Source organism: Pezoporus occidentalis, unplaced genomic scaffold (genome assembly GCF_034315485.1).
Source record: "Pezoporus occidentalis ecotype Australia unplaced genomic scaffold, CSIRO_AGI_Poc_V1 ctg204, whole genome shotgun sequence".
NCBI classification, from domain to species: domain Eukaryota; kingdom Metazoa; phylum Chordata; class Aves; order Psittaciformes; family Psittacidae; genus Pezoporus; species Pezoporus occidentalis.
In genome coordinates, this window is record NW_026913900.1 from 428830 (window position 1) to 447414 (window position 18585).

General features: G+C 35.0%; 1 protein-coding gene across 6 annotated transcripts; it reads left to right on the top strand.

Annotated features, from left to right (window-relative positions):
- Positions 1-1471: 1471 nt before the first annotated feature.
- Positions 1472-17673, top strand: SHLD2 (shieldin complex subunit 2). 6 transcript variants are annotated; one of them, XR_009964810.1, is made up of 9 exons: positions 1472-4746; positions 5842-5949; positions 6844-7038; positions 8929-9063; positions 11805-12011; positions 13013-13247; positions 16258-16301; positions 16534-16649; positions 17253-17285. XR_009964810.1 is itself a non-coding variant. In XM_062618827.1 (8 exons), the coding sequence occupies exons 1-8, from the start codon at positions 3237-3239 to the stop codon at positions 17268-17270; spliced, it is 2520 nt and encodes an 839-aa protein (XP_062474811.1). In that variant the 5' UTR covers positions 1473-3236; the 3' UTR covers positions 17271-17409. The 6 variants fall into 6 exon arrangements, 3 of the variants coding, with proteins under 3 accessions (XP_062474811.1, XP_062474810.1, XP_062474808.1); XR_009964811.1 differs by having other exon boundaries at positions 16534-16645; positions 17253-17275; XR_009964812.1 differs by lacking the exons at positions 16258-16301; positions 17253-17285 and adding an exon at positions 14877-14956.
- Positions 17674-18585: the final 912 nt, after the last annotated feature.

The window sequence follows — 18585 nt, forward strand, 5'->3', positions numbered from 1 at the left end:
GCTTTTGCATACTGTAGGAATCAAGTTAGTAACTACTTACTGCTTAGGATGTTTGTCACCAAGCCGTGTTAAATCAAAGCTGCAAATTAGAAGAATATACTGGTTTTATCCCCAAAAACTTCAGGGTAGGGGGTGTATGAGTATTCTTGAGAGGAAAAGGAGTTACAGTTTTGCATTATATTGTTCTTATCCTTTGCCTTCTGTTGTTTGTTACTTCTGTTATTTTATTTGTAGCTTGAAGCTATAGTTTTACAGGCATAAAGAAACTTGCCCAGAGGTAGAATTAGTGTGGTTTCTTTCAGTGTTAGAGGGCTTAAGTAAAGACTTGATGAAACTATATTTGTATGTGAATTTTTTTTTTTTAAACCAGGGATTTAGGCATCTGGCTGCTATTAAATTCAGGAGTGATAGGAAGCTGAAGCCATATCGCCCTTTTTAAATTACTTTGGCCTAATGCTTAACTGATTATCATGGTGAGTGAATAGTGAAATACAGAATGAAAATAATGAATACTTTTAAGGTATTTTAGGGGTAATTTAGGGCCATATATATAGCATAACACAATGTTCATAGAGTATTTAACTACTGGAGGAGGATTTGTAAAGCTGTTTTTAGTTTTGTCCTGTGCATAGCAAATGACTAGAGATTAACAAACTGCTAATGACATAGTTGTTCATTTTGAAAACCTTTAAATTTAGAATTCCTGTCTTACTCTTTAGATCAGGGGAAGTACACTGTGTACCGTACATAATGAATTTCTTGTAAATAGGTATATTAAACTTTAGTTGCAGTGTCTTGCAAATGTAAAACCTGCTGATGTAGTTACTGGCTTTTAATAGCTCAGACTGACCATTTGTGAGATAAAAAGCTAGGGTTTCATTGGCTATTATGAATAGAGCACATTTCCACAAATGAAGAAATGGTGTAATAATTAACATGCATAATGGATATGTGCACTCAGGTTTCAGTTATATCTTTATGAGCTTTAGCTGCTGTTATCTTTGGTGTAGCTAACCCCCTGTCTATCCATACATAACTGCACCACAAAAATAGATTTGTTCTGTTGCAGTGGCATTTAGCTAATATGAGTAGCTCAGATTTTTTTCATTGGCATTGGTGGGGTTTTAGTACTGTGGTAAGTCACTTTTTGTTATTAATACATCTTTATCGTGTCAACGCTATATGGGTATCAGGTGTGCTTATAAAATACTTTTTAGGACAAGCACCTGAGTATGTTCAAAGTACTCCTTAATATTAGTTACAGATCTTCATGTGTATTTATTCTAGTAAGACTGGAATAAGATGGTACCTTATACCTGTGACAGGTTAGTATTCATCCCTTGTAGAAAAGGTGAAGATTGAAATGAAAGAGCTGTTCACTGTACCAAAGCCCAGTTTGGAAATGACTGATTATTTCATTAATCTCTGCATGGTATGCAAGTTCTTTAAAGTGGCATGGTGTGCAAGTTCTTTAGAAGTGGCATGGTCAGAATTTGGCTGTTCAGTGTCTTTTGTACAATAGCACACGTGTGGAAGAAAAGGGTTTTTTTAATTCATTTGAGCGTTTTATTCACTTGAATCTCTTAATAAAGAGACATTTATATTGTTATACTATAGACTATCTAATTAAGAAAGCTACGCATCTGTACTGGCTGTAACCATGGTAATAACAAATGAAAAAGCTACAACTAGACTTACATGTTTTGAAATGGGAGAAATTACTTAATCTCATCCATAAGGTTTCATTTCCAATTTCATTTCTAACATTCATTTAAAGTAGTGGTGACATTTTCTTTTTGTTATTTGTGTGTTACCATTCTTTAGTTATATAACTAAGCCCTTCACAAGTATGGGAATTGTCTTTCGGAAGTTGCATTCGTGTGAGCCTAAATTTATTTAAACATACAATTGCAGATGTTTGGATATAGCAGTCTTCTAAGTATTATTTGTTTTGCAGTGAGCGTAAAACTGAGTGATAAGATACTGTGTTTTGTAGTTTCTTTGTATTATGACGTGATATGTTTAATTTTGGTGTTTATATGTTGCTTTTCCTGTTACACCTGTAATAGACCTCTTGGTCAGTGTTCCAGGATGTTTATAGTTTTTCCATGTTACTATGAGCTTTATGAATGTGCAGATTTACCGACATCTAGTGGGTTGATAGAAAATTCTTGTTAATTTGATAAGGGCTAAATTAAAAATTTATTAATCTTTTTTCAATGCTGTATTTATTTCAATGCCCTTTTCCTTCTGTTTGCAGCTGGCTGAGCTCTTGAATTTAATTTCTGGAGCTCTGTTTGCTACCTCTGTGGAACAGCCTATTGCAGCAACTTCTATTAACACCGCTGCCAGAACATGTAGCTAGGTGTCTGCATTTTAATGAACACTTGTAACTGTAGCTGAGTATTTTAAAATCATACTACATAAAACCCAAACGGCCTTTTGTGCTATGTAAGGTGGTCTTATTTTTAATTACCTAGAAAAGCTTGTAGTTTCTTAGGTATTATGATACTACATAAATGAATTAAAGCAAGTTCTAAATCATCCTCTCAGGTTTCACTGACCTCTTAGTGCTTATTAAATAATTATAGTTCATCAGCAGTATCCTGAAACCTTCCATATCATGAAATAATCACTTAATAGAGTATTTGCATGCTAAACCAGCATGTAAAATATTTAATTTCTAACAAATTTTAAACTAATTTTAAATAACTCTAGTATTTTTAATAATTTAGTTGAAATCGTAATTTTCTGAGAGAGAAAATTAGCTTTTAACTGTGCTGTGAAATTTCCTAACAAGCATTTATTTCACATGAATTAAAATTAAGTACTGAATAGTGAGTTCACATTTGGCTGTTTAATTAGCAATAGCAAGTGACGATAAGTCTCAATAATTAGACTGTAATTGAACTTTCCTATAATTCTGCATCTGCTGTGTTTTCAAGTGTCAGAGTCGGAAATTAAGCCCTACTGTAAATGTATATTTTTATGCAAGTTTGACTCAACAAATAGCTTCCTTTTTTTTTTTTTTTTTTTACGTTCAGTTTTATAGGCTATAAGTAGTAGTGTTTTTACCAGTTAAATTTTGAAATGATCCCTTGAATGTTGGGTATTTTTAAATTTTTAAGAAAAGCCAAATCTATTTTTTTTGCATTTACTAATGTTTAGTGTTGTGCCTATTGCATTGTCCTGGGTACAGGACATTGTTTAAAGTCAGAATTACACAGCAATCAAAAATGTCAAAAAGACCTCAAATTCATATATTTGTGGGAGCACCCAGTATTCCAAGCCCCCCAGAAGTGTCAGAACAAAGCAGATCAGCACCTGCTGCTGAAAAATGGAGAGAACTCTATTATGTGTGTGATACACATGGTCTTTTTTCTGAAAAAGTCAAAGGTGCTGACTGCTTAGTGCTTCAGGCAGAAAAAGCAGTTCCTACAAACCCTGACAGCTCGCAGCAGTCTGAACAGGGGAGTTTAATGGTAACAAAAGAATATTTGATATCTCTCAAACCTGTGGCAGTAACTTGTACCAGCACACCTAAAAGGATTGAAAGTTGCATTTATTCTGATTGTCAGATATCTACGCTTAGATGCACAGGTGCAAATGCAAATCAGGCTGCGGATCCACACCTTCCACAAAAATTTGCAGAATCAGCTAGACAAGATAAGATATCACATGGCTGTTGTTCACACCTCACTGAAAGAAAAGGTGGCCATTTAGAAGTTAACAGCTCTGACATTTCTGATTTGGTTGCCGGTACTAAGCAGATCAGCATACATCTAAGGTCTGTGGGACAAGGTGTTCAATCAGATTGTAGAAATGATTACCATGAACATCTAAGTCAATATTTGGATATGTTCTTCCCTGAAAATCAAGAGTCAAAACCAAAAGAAGAACCAAGTGATTGTCCAAGCTTTGCAGTGTCAACAGATACTGAATTTCGTAGTATAATGACTTCAAGTCAGATGGCTGTTTTTGCACAGGCTCAGAATGAGATGCAGAAGCGGGTCGTAAAACTACTGGAAATGGAAGCAGGCAAAAAACCTGACAAAAGGCAGTATGATCACTTCAAACTTGATTCTGATGTTGGAACATGTCTCACTGTAGCTGAAAATGAATGTAAGGAGGTGTGTACATGTTTCCCTGAACTTTTCATTTCTGAGGGTGATGGAAAAAATACTTGCTTGGAAGCTGCAAAACAAGAAGGAAATGCTCAGGAAAATATAGAGGAGCTTCACAAACTTAATGTTCCTGTTGAAGAACTTGTAAATGAAATCCGTATTGAACCATTGAGCTCAGGGATATTGTGCTCTCAAGTAGACAGTTCTCATGAGAGTTCTTCTAAAAGAGCCCACAAGTGTGAAGATTCCTTTCATAATTTTCACTCAGCGTTTAAAAGACACCTGAAATCTAAGAGAGCAAAATTTAATTCTTGTCCAGCTGGTCCTGGGATGAGAGTGGATCAAGAGAGGATGACAGAGTTCAAGAAACTTCAAAAGAAATTAACAGCACTTAAGAATTGCTGCAACAAAAATCAAAAGTACAATGTTTTGGTCACAATTGTACATCCTTGTCATATCAAAGAAATACAGGTGAAGACTAGACCAAAATCTTCATGTAAAGTTCCTGTGGCAACGGTTGTAGTTATTGACCAGTCAGAAACTGAGAGAAAAGTGGTGCTGTGGCGTGGTGCTGCATTTTGGTCGCTCACTGTGTTTCCTGGGGATATTGTATTGCTTACAGGTGAGAATTGTCATTTTCCTTTTTATAATAGGTGGATCTTTAGAATGCCTGTTTAAAGTAGAGCAATATGTAACCGTGGCTAAGCATTTGTAGGTCTCTTTCTTGCATTACTTACATCATTCAACCGCACTTTGAATTATCACTCATCCTTCCAGTGGAACATCAACTGTCCCATAGAAGTTTGCCCGTCTCTTATGTATAGTCTTTGGTCTGAGAAATATAAAATGCTGTTGTCTGCTAATAATGAAGATTCCTCCTATTAAGTCCTTTGCGCTATTTAACCCAAAATTCCCTTGAAGAGTACACAGCTTGTGTAAGACAACACAGTACTATAGAATGATATTGTACTTAATTTAGGGTTGGAATTGGCCAGAACTTGATACCAATCTGGCTATTTAGGTTTTGCAAAATGCAAAGAACCCAAACACAAAACCCCAGAAACCAAACCAAACAAAAAATACCATCCCCCCAACAAACAAAAACACCCCATGTGCCCCACCACAATATAAAATTTTTTGAATACTTTTACAGTTTAAGATGCCTATTGCTCCTTGTTAAGAGTTCTTTAAGTGCTTATAGGTAGGTACAAAGGTAGATAAAGAGATTGAAGATAAATTGGGATTTTTCTTTTCTGCTTAGGCATTCTTACCTCAAAATACATCAGAACTGTTTCTGGGTAATCCTACTACTTTATTACTCATTCTGAAATGTAGAGCAATAATAATTTACCCAATACAGTCACCTACTTGACCTGCTATGAGGGTATTGAATCATAGAATCATAGAATAGTTAGGGTTGGAAAGGACCCTAAGATCATCTACTTCCAACCCCCCCTGCCATGGGCAGGGACACCTCACACTAAACCAGATCAAATATTTTATATGAATTGAAGAATTGCATCAAACTACTGAGAAAACTTATTAACTCATTGTAAATGGTGTTGGTAGATAAAAAAAAAATATCACTTTGTTTCCAAGTGCCCTCTTTTGAACTGTCTTTCACACCTGTATGTATGATAGTTCTGTAGTCAAGAACAGGATAACACACTTCAATATTATTGGTACATGAGTTGATAAGGTTGCTTTTTTCTTGCAGATATAGTAATGTATGAGAATCTTTGGTGTGGAGAAATCATGCTGCAATCTACATTTACCAGTCAGTTACTGAATCTGGGGAACTGCTCAGCCCTCAATCCAGAAGAATGTAAGATAATACTGCATAAGTTTCCATGAAAATCACAGTAAAATAGCTGTACTATACAGTTAGTTTATATATTATATTTTATATATAGTACTCCTTTTTGTTGGCAATGCCTCATGCACAGGATAAAATGGAAATGTGAGCAACTGAGAGGTACAAAACACTAGGAAAATATGACAGGAATACCTGTGGACATGATGACAGCAGATAAGTATGTGGAGTTTAAGGTAACGTTGGGTGGTTACCATTCAAAACTGTGAATTCAGAGAAAACTGATTTTTTTGGCCTAAGAGTGAGTAGTTATCCCAGGACTCAACCATAAGATGTCTGAGATTTCATGAGGATTAATGTTTTTTTGCTAAAAACTGTAGAGGCTTAATGAATAAGGAGGTCCACTCAGGGAAAGTCATTGACTGCAGGCTGTTAAGCACAAAGTCTTTAAAGGTATCTGAGCCATGGAGGGTTGGCAACTAAGGGAAAATACAGTAGAAGTATGACCATGAACTTGTGTTGTTCTTACTGTCATCTTCTGTCCATTATTGCCAGCTTTTTAAGGCAGGTTTTGAGCTAAAAAGATCAAGAACAGTTACTTTTACCCAGCTATGATACAAGATTTCTTTCCTATTTTTGGTGTAACTAAAAATACTGTATTTAGCTTAACTTTGGGATATTATCAAGAGGAGGCAGATGAAGTGCAGTTTAATTTTGGATGAACTGTTACACATTTCAAGAATTTTTGCAGTAGAATTGCTGTGAAATGGTTTTGTTTTCATCAGTGTAAATATGCACCGATTACATTTTATATTTCTAAGCTTAAAAAAAAAAAATAAAGTGTTCCTCTAACTTTGGGTTTGGTTTGTTGTTTGGTTTGGTTTTGGGTTTTTTTTTTTTCCTCAGTTTATCCCATAGTCAGTTGTGATGTTCTCCTTGGCTTGCTGGCATACATAGCATCAGAATTTCCACACTTCAAAGACATTCCACGAAGACCAGTTCAGAGGCTGGATAGTATTCAGTATATGCAGCTGGACCAGCTCCAGCCAAATACAGTGGTTCACTCGATCTTGAGAATTATCAACATTGCCGTATTAACAGGTAAGTTCATCCAGTGGACTTCAGCTTCTGAAACTTCAACAGTAGGTAAAACTTAATCAGAATCGCCTTGCAAAATTACTGTTTATTTCCCATTCAGTACACCAGTATTTGACGTGAGAGTCACAAAGTAAAACCTTTGTAATGATCCACTCATGGGGGCATAGCAGTTAGAGAAATAGAGCTAGGAAGAGGAAGGGAATGATGGTTGTAGTCAGTTGCTGAAATGAGTTTAATGCATACTAGTACTGTTGACCACTGCTCGAGAAATGGGGCTAGCTTATGAAAATGTCATGTGGGACAGCCAAAGCTGACCTGACACCTTCCATGTAAACATTCTGTCATTAAACGAACATTTGATGGCACTTAGAAATTATGTGTTTTTCAGAATTAAATACATTCTTTATTATTTTAATGTTTTTAGGATGTTCTTGCCTTTCTTATTTTATAATGAAAGTGTGATCTTTTATAATGTTTTATTCAGAATATCTGTTTCTTTTTTTTCCTATTTGGAATGGGTTTATTAAAGCTAAGTATTCCTGATTTCTTAAATACATGCAATATTTATTTAATACTCCATACTGTGTGCCCTTCTTGTGCAAGTTCTTTTTGATTTTCAACGCTGGAAAATGTGCAGTGTGACGCTAAGGTGTCCTACTGTGATACTCCTGTTTCTTCTGCATAGGCACAACAGAGAACTAATTCATTAACATAATTTGGTTTGGAAATATGTTTCCTGTATGTTTTTATTGTAAAGACTCCTCTCCCCCAGAGAATCATGGCCAATAGTCCATGTACTAATTTTATTATATGGGTTTTTTGGTTTATCCTTCTGTCATGCATTCCTTTCTTTCTAATAGTGAATGCAGTTATTTCAGGATTCCTCTTGCTGAAGCAATTTTCCATGTTAAAATTGATAATTTGTTTTCATTCATAATCAGGTCCTACAGCTGCTTCCTAGCATCTTCTCCACCTTCTGAAGTGAACAAAGCCAAATAATCTTGAGCCATTCTCAGTATTTCATGTGGTGTCCTGCCATGTTTTTTACCAGTTAAAGACCGCTGTTCCCGCATGGAAAAGGAGTCTTCCTGTCTTTTCTCTGCATAACTGATTTGATCACCTTTTCTTTACAGTACCACTGTTGCATAATAAATTTTGCACATAAATTTGATCATACTGCACTAGCATCATGTGTTACCCACACTATCAATGTCATGTTTATTCATTATAAATGGAGAATTCTGAAAATACAAATCTTCATATTATTGTACATAACACCAGAACTGTTAGATACTTAAAGCAAGAATTATTGTTCAAAAATTTACTTGTTTATGAAAATATTGTAGGTTTAGTGTGCAGCTGAAACGTTCAGGCAGTATCCTGTGTAAGAATGCTGTAGAGATCTTAATTGTTTCAAGTTGTGTACTGTTACTAATCCTCTTGGTCTGCTTCTATGTGACTGTATTTTTCTTCCATGTGAAAATTCTGGAGAAATGTTTTAGTGTATTCCACAGAAGTTCCAGGAACTTTAACTTCCAATTATGACAGTCTCTTGCTGGGAGATTGAGTATTTCTTTCCACTTATACTGGTGAGGATGAGTGGGAGCTGAAAGGTGCTCACATACCTCCTGTTTCAAAGGGAGGTGTCCAGTTGCTGAGTATTTAGATGGATAAAGGTAAATTAATATACTTTATGCATTCCTTCAAGCTAGATTAATCTTACTGAAGAAATCAGATTGCTTTCATTCTGGCCTGAAGAAATTTTAGGTGTATTTTTTTCCCTTGTAGTACAAGATGAGATGGCAGCATGAATTTATTTTAATAGGGGTGTGTGGATTTTCTGTTTTTATAAGATTTTTACTGTAGAAGTCATATAATTTCAAACTTTTTCAGAATCAGTGTATACCTACAGAGGTGGCAACCAAAGGAAAATTATTCTAACAGTAGAACAGAACAGAGATCGACACTATAGAATGGTGCTTTGGGGAGCAGGGGCTGCATGGTACCCTCAACTTCAAAGGAAAAAAGGTAAAGTCCTTGTAGCTATAGGTAGCTGTAAAAGTATTTTTGTGATGCTATTAATACCTTCAGAACGTGCAACATTTTTCCATGCAAGCTGTAAATACTCTCTTTGGAAGGACCACATAGTTGATACAGATTGTAACATGTTTTCTCTGCTCAGAAGCAGTGCCATCAGCAACATCATTTGAATGCACTCACTTCGGAAGACTGAGAAAGCATGAGTGTTTAAAACTTGAATCTAGACACAGGATGCCTAATTATTTAACTATAAAAAAAGTTGAATGTTAACTGTGTTGCCAGTTCTGCTGAGTCTTCCCTATTGTTGTCTGGTTTAGCATGAGTTGCTGTTTTTTCTGCTTCTTATTTTAATTTGCTGTCTTCCACTTTACTACAGTGTCAGGCTGCATATCCTAATGGTCTTGGTATCAAGTCTAGCTGTAACAGACTAAAAGCATCTCTTGCAAGAATTACATGTGTAATAGCCTGTGTTTTAGCAGTGACTACTGCTGAATTTCATTTTATTCCTGGCATTGCTCTTTTAAAATACGTGAACCTAGGTTTTTGTCAAATTAATAACTAAAGAGTTTGTATTTCTGATCAATGGATACACTTAAGAAGTAAATGCTTTTTTAGTTGAAGTGCTGAATGTGCCTGCCTAAAAAGCCAGGTTTTGTATAGTGTAAAATAAAACCCAGAAAGGTTAAACAATCTCGTAGTGAATCTTGTAAAATAAAACCCAGAAAGGTTAAACAATCTCATAGTGAATCTTTTCCTATTAAATGTAGGCAGTCTGAATACTACCAGTTCTGCTTTGATTTATAAGTAATCATTTAACTGCAAGACCTACCTCTTAAGCTACTTGAAGGAGATGGTTCAATTTAAGCATTAACGAATTGACTTTAATACAGAATACCTACATGGACCTTATTTTTGTGCATACTTCAGCATGAGCAGATGTATACTGTTTGTTAGATGCTTAGAAATCTTAGAGAATTTAGCATGCTAGAATATTAGACTTCTCAAGATATGGAATTTAAAAAAATCTTATAACTGCAAAAAGAAGATACCAAAGGTAATTTCTCAGACAACATTCTCTAATGCTTAAAGCAGGAAAGTATAAGACATAGAGCTCTGTAGTAATAAGTGTACTTGATGCAAAACTTGTGTCCTATTCTCCAACTAGTGTACTGTGCATCTAGGAGGCATTTTAACGATTAAAGGATTATCTGAAATTCAAGGTGAGTGATTTCTCAGCTGTTCAAATTCTTAATCACAGACAAACCATGAACAGAACAGCTGTGTTGTGTATTTACTGGTTGTGTATGTGTGTACTGACTTATAACTTTTGAACTGTCCACATACTTAAAGTACGTAAGATGATGCAGTTCTAGAGCATCTAAAAATTTTTCCTGATAACTTATATTTATTTTTCATTTCTTGCTAAAAATCAGTCCAATCTTCCAGTATACAGTCATCAGACATTCAGTTCAAATTTTACACTTATCTGGTTTAGATTACCAGAAAGGAAAGATTTATTTCATATCACACATTTCGCTAAACTTGATTACTTACAGTTTACTCATGTTTTGTGATCAGTTTTCTAATCAACAGAGGAATATCAAAGATCTGAATAACATGCTAAATTTGGGTCTCAACCAAATCTTGTACCCCATTTAGACTGTCCTCTACTTCCATGTATCCCTGCTTGCCAAGTGCATGTTTGTTTCCTCCTGTTTAGATTTTGTTTTTTGTTGCTGTAGTGTTACTGCCTGAGCCTTGCTTTGAACCAGAGCATACTCAGTTTTGGGGAGGCTGCAAGATCTTTAGTCAGATACAAGATGAATGAAGCTGCTCAGAGAAGATATTTTGGAGTATTTTACTGTAAATCTGCGTTTGGCAGCAGATTTTTGAGGAGCTTGCACTTCTAGCAAGTTACCACCAAAAATCAGACTAATCAAAAATATGAAAATACTAATATATGCTAATAAAATACTTACAGACACTTCAATACATTAGACAAAAAGTAATGAATCTGTATTTTTCTGACCGTATTTCCAAAACCAATTATTTTGGCTGCAGTTTTCACCTTGAGCAAACATGGGAAAAAATAACAGCCTAAATAGTTATCAGATTTGATTAGTAGGTGAATACTTGAATCTTACAACAAAACAAAGGACAACCTAAAATATATTACTCTTCTGTGATCTCAATTTTTAAGCAGTTTTTCTTTAGAGTTGATTGGAAGATGGAAAATTAATTATTTTTGCATCAGAGCATTATGGAGATAGAAGATTAAAAAACAGGGACATGTTAAAGGTGGAAGTTGATTAGTAACATAAAGATGGCTTCTTCTAAACATTGACAACTTTTCCTTATTAGAGCTGACAAGAAATTTCATAACTGTTTGGGTTTTTTTTTCCAAAAGTTGAGTTCTCTTGGAAGCTGGATTCAGTCCAGGTGAAATAAAAGCATCGTCCTGTTATGGGAGGACTTGTGTAAAGTTTATAGGGAAAGGAAAAGCCCTACATGTTGTCAGGCTTCAAATGAAGTTGGCAGAGCTGATCATATGAGAATGTCTTGCTGATTTGTTTCTCAGTCTTATAACTAACCTTGGCTTTCTGAGAATTAAGTAGGATATAAAAAGTAAACTCTTCTGGGGCTTATTTGGGTTTTTTTTTGTTTCTTTGTTTATTTGGTTTCGGTTTGTTTGTTTTGTGAATGCTTATTCTTTTTCTTTTTTTCTGTAGATCACATATGGGACTTCAAATACCTTCTGGTGCAACATAGTTCTGTCTCAGGTGATTTTGAACTGCACACAACTCCATGGTCATCATGTGAGTGCTTGTTTGATGATGACAAAAGGGCAATTGAATTTAAAGAAAAGTTTCAGAAAAGCAAAACATCCCTCATGCAGGTGACAAAGCTCTCGGCACATTTGGAAGAAAAGTGCTCAGGTAAAGCTGTTATCCATAGCTCTGTAATGTCTGTTGTGCAGTGCATAACTAATGACAGAATCATAGAATGGTTAGGGTTGGAAAGGACTTTAAGATCATCTAGTTCTAACTGCCCTGCCATGGGCAGGAGCTCCTCACACTAGGCCATGTCACCCAAGGCTCTGTCCAACCTGGCCTTGAACACTGCCAGGAGTGGAACATTTACCACTTCTTTGGGCAACCTGTTCCAGTGCCTCACCACCCTCACAGGAAAGAACTTCTTCCTTGTGTCTAACCTGAACCTGTTTAAGTTTGAACTGATTACTCCTTGTCCAATAGATGTTCTGTTGATCAAGTTAAATACTGCTTTTTTTTTTTGTTTGGTGTTTTCATTTGTTTGTTTGTTTTTAAAGTTAGCACAGTTCTATGAGTCTGAATTTATTCTGGAGGCTGCTGCTGCTCAGTACCCAGCCAGACTGTGATTGCAGCCTCATTCAGTGAGCCCAGAGGCAAGATAGGTGTGGTATGTGGCACCATACAAAGATAGCTTTGGCGAATGGGAAGAAATGCTGCCTTTTGTTGTTCATGCTAATCAGTTTAGCAACGATGTGATTAATAGCTGAAAGTTTGTCAAATAGTATTTCTGCAAAACTGGAATTCTCTAAAGTGAGAGTAAAATAGCTACTGCTGTTGAAAACATACTACAAAAGAACACATTTTACAAAACCAGTAAAGCAGAAGATTGCCAAGGTTAATGTTAAACATTAAGAAGTAACTAAATGGAGTTGGTATTGCGACGTTTAACTCGAGTTTATTATGTCTAATTAGTGGAAAGCTAAATTGTTAAAGCTGTGATTTTCAGTGTCTCTGAATTAATGTGGAAATTATTTGCACAATTGTAATACCTTGATCTCTTGTTCAGGCTCTTCTATAGTGGTATCTTATCAGCTGTAACCCTTGCTTTTGGTTTCAGTTATAAATAAAACTGAATGCAGATTTGACTGGAATTGTTGTTTTTGTAGGAGTGATTCAAGTGAAAGCCCGTATCTTAGAACTGAAGTTTACTGTTTCAGCTGGTCAGTACAAGCAGCTCATCTTTCGTGCTGACACTTCGCTGGAGTGTGTTTTGGCTTCTCTGCCGATGATTACGTATTCAGGTTGTGCTAAATGTGGTTTGGAACTACAGGCAGATGAGAACATGATCTACAATCAGTGTATTAGATGTTTGCCATACAACAAAGTAAAAATATTCTACAGGTAAACAAAATTAAAATAATGTGCACTATTAGGGAAGTAAACTACAACTTTCTCCATTTTAAGTTCCCTCATATAAAATTCTGCTTAAGGTATGTATGCTTAGCAATTCCTATTTTTCTAATGGATTTTCAAAGACCTGTTCTTTAATATGTTATACTGTATTATATTATAAGTAATATTCTGTGTTTAAATAGTTTTATTTCTTTCAATACTATGTCAGAGTGACAAGTTTTACCTTGTACTGTGTCAGTAAGCTAAGACGGAGTAGAAGCTTGAGGACCAAAGAAAGATTACTTGAGAGTCTTGTTTCAGCCAAATTTTGAAATCACATGAATGCACATCTATATTTTTAAACTGATTAATCAGCCCTAACCTTGCAGAAATAAGATAAACATGTTTTCAACCAACATTCTCAAAGCAGAGATATAAATTGTCAGCAGATGGCACTGTTTGACAATATGCGCATTTGCTTAGAGTAAATAAACAGATCAGTTGATGTAGGAACAATACTGAGCCCTGCAGAGTTCTTGAAACAAAAGATTAATCTATAATTTGATTTGCTTATTTGTGATTCAGGGAATGTAATAACTTATAACACTTATTTTAAAAGTGTGAACACTTAACAAATAGGCACCGTGGTAGGAAAATAGGTATTGCAACAGGATCTTGGCATTTAGAAGACTTAGTCTTTATATCTCCGGTTTCTATACTGGAGGTCAATGAAATCATCCCCTGTTGTCTTTTTCCTTTGAAATGTAAGGGCACAGTTTCGTTAATCAGATGTGACTGTACTGAAACTCATCTTTTCCTTCAGATGCCAGAGACACAAGCTTTAGATAGATGCATGTGTGTATGCTTACATAGCTTTTTTTTTTTAAAGTTAGATACCTAGAATGTTGAACACAATAACAGTATCAGTAATAATGAGGCAGAAGTTAATAGAAACTTATACTTTACATAAGCGTTGTCATATAATGTTGTAAATATTTCCTTCTCCTTTTTTTTTTTCCTAGGACAGTATGAATATTAAGCTAGAAAAAATCATGAAAACTAAGACAAGAAGAAATACTGTGTATTTCAGAGCTCACCTCTTAAATGTCAGATATCACAGATAGGTCCTTGTTTCTTACATCTGTTTTTGCCCAAACTTTGTTTCCTGGCGTCTTTTCCCAGGAATTTGGTATGATGTTGGCATTCCATTCAGATAATTTTTTTCAGTCCATTCTAATAAGTGTTTGTATTTTAAAAAGCTGAACATTTTAACAGTGGTAGTAATGAGATGAGAGATTCCTAGGTACTTGGTGCTAAGCATGGATTGAGTCTAACCTTTCTCTACTCGTGGAAAAGCCCATTTCACTGGCATGCTTGATCAGCTTAGTATAAAGGTACTAAAGACTATTTACTTGGTAGCCTCTAAAGATTGTTTATTTATGCCTTTAGAGAAATTTAGCTATATGCTTAAATATGTTTCTGACTGGTTTACAATCATTTAAATTCACCATGTTAAAAACAGTGTTTTTTAAGGAATAAAGTTAATCACAAAATGGCATTTTTTGTGCACTAGTGAAGGAAAACTAAGTGTTAGGCTCTGTTTTGAAGACTGTTGAAATTTCTTTCTCACCATGACAGTTAATTCCTGTTGAAGTAAATAAGATTATCTGAAAGAAGATTTAGATGACCTGGAGAACAGAGTATGAACTGAGAAACAGGTAGTCAGAATATAATAATCAGGAATAAAGCAAAATTAATCTTTTCTACTGTATCACTTGTTTTGTGACACATCACATTTGTAGACCACATTTGCCTATGGTTTTGAAAGCTTTACATTTTGTAACATCTGTTAGTACCTTTCTCTGCAAACATGTTTAAGTTAATTATACTGTTTCCAAAATGTTAATGTTTAGTATTTCTTGAAGTCAGTAATTTTCATGTACATCAGCATAAATTGTCTAAACCAAAATACATTTCTTCAGAGACAAAATAGCAATTGCCCACAATTATCTGGGTAGTGTATAAGCATGTAAGTGTATTCTTAAGCTTTCTGTCGTGAAGGGAGCCAGCAGTCTTTAATAACTACAGTAGTCTGGGCCTTGGTTTCTGTCTAGACCAACAGATTTGAAATAATCCCATACATAATCAGACATGGAGTTCTCTTACCTCTTTTAATCACTGAAATTATGAAATTTAGCAGTGACTTTTAGATCAATGTATGGCAAGTCAAATGATTTTGCCTACTGGGAAAGTGGTGTATTTGCAGTCATTTGCCTCCATGCCTCACAGGCATTTCAGTTAATGCTGTTAGTTAGCATGATGCAGAATATACCTAAATTAGTCTGTTAATAACACTCTCTAGTTGTCAGTGTACTGCAGTACTGACTGACTGCCATATTTGACAGTGCGGATCTGCTAGTCTCTTGAAGTGACTGTCCTTCCTTCATTTCTACCACCTCTGCAGTGAGCACATTTTATATCCTGTTGGGAGCATCTACCTTTGAAAAGTTCTGCATTGAAGATGGCTGTGCCTTATTTTATTCGTTTATTTAACATACACTGTTTTGGTACTGTTCCAATGTTGCTATAACCAGGATTTACATTATTGTGATATGTCCTGATGTTTAGTATTTTAGTTACTTATGTGAGATGGTCAGGATAGAAGCATTGAATCCTCTTTTGGTCAGAGCAGTGCAGATTTTCTGAAGTGTGAGAGCTGTGATGGTGCAGATGTTACAGGTCAAATTCTAAATAGTCTCAGGGCACTGAAAGAGCATATGTTGGGTAGAAGCAGCATCAGCTCTAGAAATGATTAGGCTTAGTACAATTGCTCAAGCTTGAAAGCAAGCAGAAACTACCTGTTGAACATCACTCTAGAGGACTGCTAAGGTATCATCATCTTGCAGAAGCACAGCAAAACCCAATAGAATAACTTATTTTATACTTTAATTATATAAAGTTCAAAGCCATAAACAACATAGCACGTATTTCATAACAATGCAGTTGTCTTGTCTTCCAGGAAAAGACCACTGCTAAAGCATTGTTTTCTGCAGTTGTCTGAAAGTAAGGCTTACTTGATAGATTTTCAAGTTATTTTAACATTGAATAGTAAATTCAGTGTAATCTCAAACTCATTCCAGCTCTGCAGATTTGACAGGCATGAGTGTGTAGAGATTTTCTAGTTTTTCTAGTTCCTGATGTTGTGTTGGAGGGTAATACTACCTTGTATTACTTTCAGAAACTTTGCTTCAAAAAAAACATAGCTAACTTTGAAGTCTTTTGTTTTCTGATTTAGACCTGCTTTGATGACAGTAGAAGATGGAGGATATGAAATTTATGTTCATGTGGTATCTGAGTTGATGGAAAAAATTTTCCTGAATATTCCTGCAGACTGGCTGAAGAGATTAGTAGGTACTGTTTCATAAATTATTTGTGATAGAAACAGGGAGTAAAGTTCACAATGGAAGTAAAATTTTTAACTATTGACAATTTAGAAGTGGGATGAGATTGTTCTGGATAATGTTTGCTTATATTGTAGAAGACTTACCAAAAACAAACAAACAAAAAAACCTCAGAACACTTCTGAGTTTGTCAGACAGCTACTGAAGTTAAGAGTTGAGGTATCAGATGGTATGAACATTTATTGTACTTTATATAGCAAAGTATTCAGTAATTACATGGATTCCTTATATGCAAAATAGACTCTCTTAGCAGTTTCGAGAAATAGCTGACATGCTTTCATGATGTAAATCGCTGAGCAATGTTTCAGATAAACTTCCCTTAATACATCCTGTTTGACTTTAGAGGTGTTTTACATGATTCACAGGTGTTAGTTAATGAGAAACAATATTAGCGCATTGGTTTTAAAATATTATTAAAAACAAAAGCTAATTTTATATTTGAATATTGAGCTACACTTCCAGTAATTCAGTGTAGCTTTCATGGAAGTGGAACTTGACTGTTAAGTGCTATTGTGAAAATAAAGAGTAAGTTGGATTTTTCTGTCTTTTGCAGTGCCTTCTTCAGATATAACCTATGGCATAATAATAGCAGATCTGTGCCATTTGCTGCTAGCAGATACGGAAGCATCCTATTTGTTGGAAATTAGGAGCCATTTTGTACTAGATGAAAACAGCTATCCTTTGCAAAAAGATTTCCATCTGCTAAATTTTCATCCTGATCTTTGAAGGATTGACCTCTGCAGTAACAGAGACCATAAGAATACACAGATGGCAAACAGAAGAAAACTGAATTAACTGAAGGAAGCAAATATCTTTAAACATACAAGAAAGGATTTGGGGTTTAACCTATAAAAAGAAAAAAGGACTGGTATGGAATATTTGCTAAATGCATATGCTGCTGCTGTAATACTTAAAATTGTCATGAAGTATATTTTTATAAATATATTTTTATCTTAATAAACTCTTACTTAGTATCTGGTTTCCTTTCCTCTCCAGTAAAATTCACTAGTATTGAGACTGAATTTTTCTCAGATATGGATGCCTTTCTCTGATCATAATTCGGTAATAATTTGATTTTAAGATTAGAAGTTCCTGTATTTGTCAGTAGTAATGGGAAGTATTGAGGAATGTGTCACATTTTGTATGATCTTGTATCCGTTTCTTGGATGGGGGTATTTGTGCTATATATCTGGGTAAAAAATTTAAAATATTTTAGAAGAAAAGAAGCACTGTTGGCACTGAGAGGTCTTGTCTCATTCTTCATCCTTCATCTCAATATAACTCTCAAGGACAAGATAAGGGGGGTGATCTCTAAAAGGCAGTAGATAAAAAAAGTTGCTTTGTTATGTGACAGTATCACTGTAACCCCTTATTAAATAACATTTCTTGCTTTACTGGAGTAACTCTTGTGTTCAGGAAAAGTCAAAAAGGACCTTTCTAATTTACTTCACTTGAATGACCTCGAGCAAAATCAAGCACATTAGTAAGTGCATTTAAATACGTTTCTTAATGATTTTAGCTGGAATTATTGAATGCACAAGCTGGAAGTTTTGGTGCTTTAATATATAAGAAGCTCAAAGAAAAGAGACCACGTTAGTATAATGCACTGTTTTATTACTCAGACTGTAGTGTACATAGACATATGACTTCCCACTTTAGAGGTATTGACATTAATAAACACTGTACAATTACACACATCCTCCTGCATAAACTAGTAAACCTGTGTGAAAGATTTTTAACAGTGTACTTTTAAGATCTTCAATGTTTATTAGTATGATTTAAATAATAGAGGGACATAATGTATTTGGTAAATATGCTTTATCATAGTAGTGGCGTTATCACAGAGTTTGTATGTGGTTTTCATTCCCAGATTGAACATGTGGATG

Excerpts from the sequence above, each read along its gene's own strand:
- SHLD2 (XM_062618824.1), top strand. The coding sequence starts at position 3,237 with ATGTCAAAAAGACCTCAAATTCATATATTTGTGGGAGCACCCAGTATT. Across the intron at positions 9,064-11,804 it reads TCAACTTCAAAGGAAAAAAG|ATCACATATGGGACTTCAAA; the intron begins GTAAAGTCCTTG and ends TTTTTTCTGTAG. Across the intron at positions 13,248-16,533 it reads AAAGTAAAAATATTCTACAG|ACCTGCTTTGATGACAGTAG; the intron begins GTAAACAAAATT and ends TTTCTGATTTAG.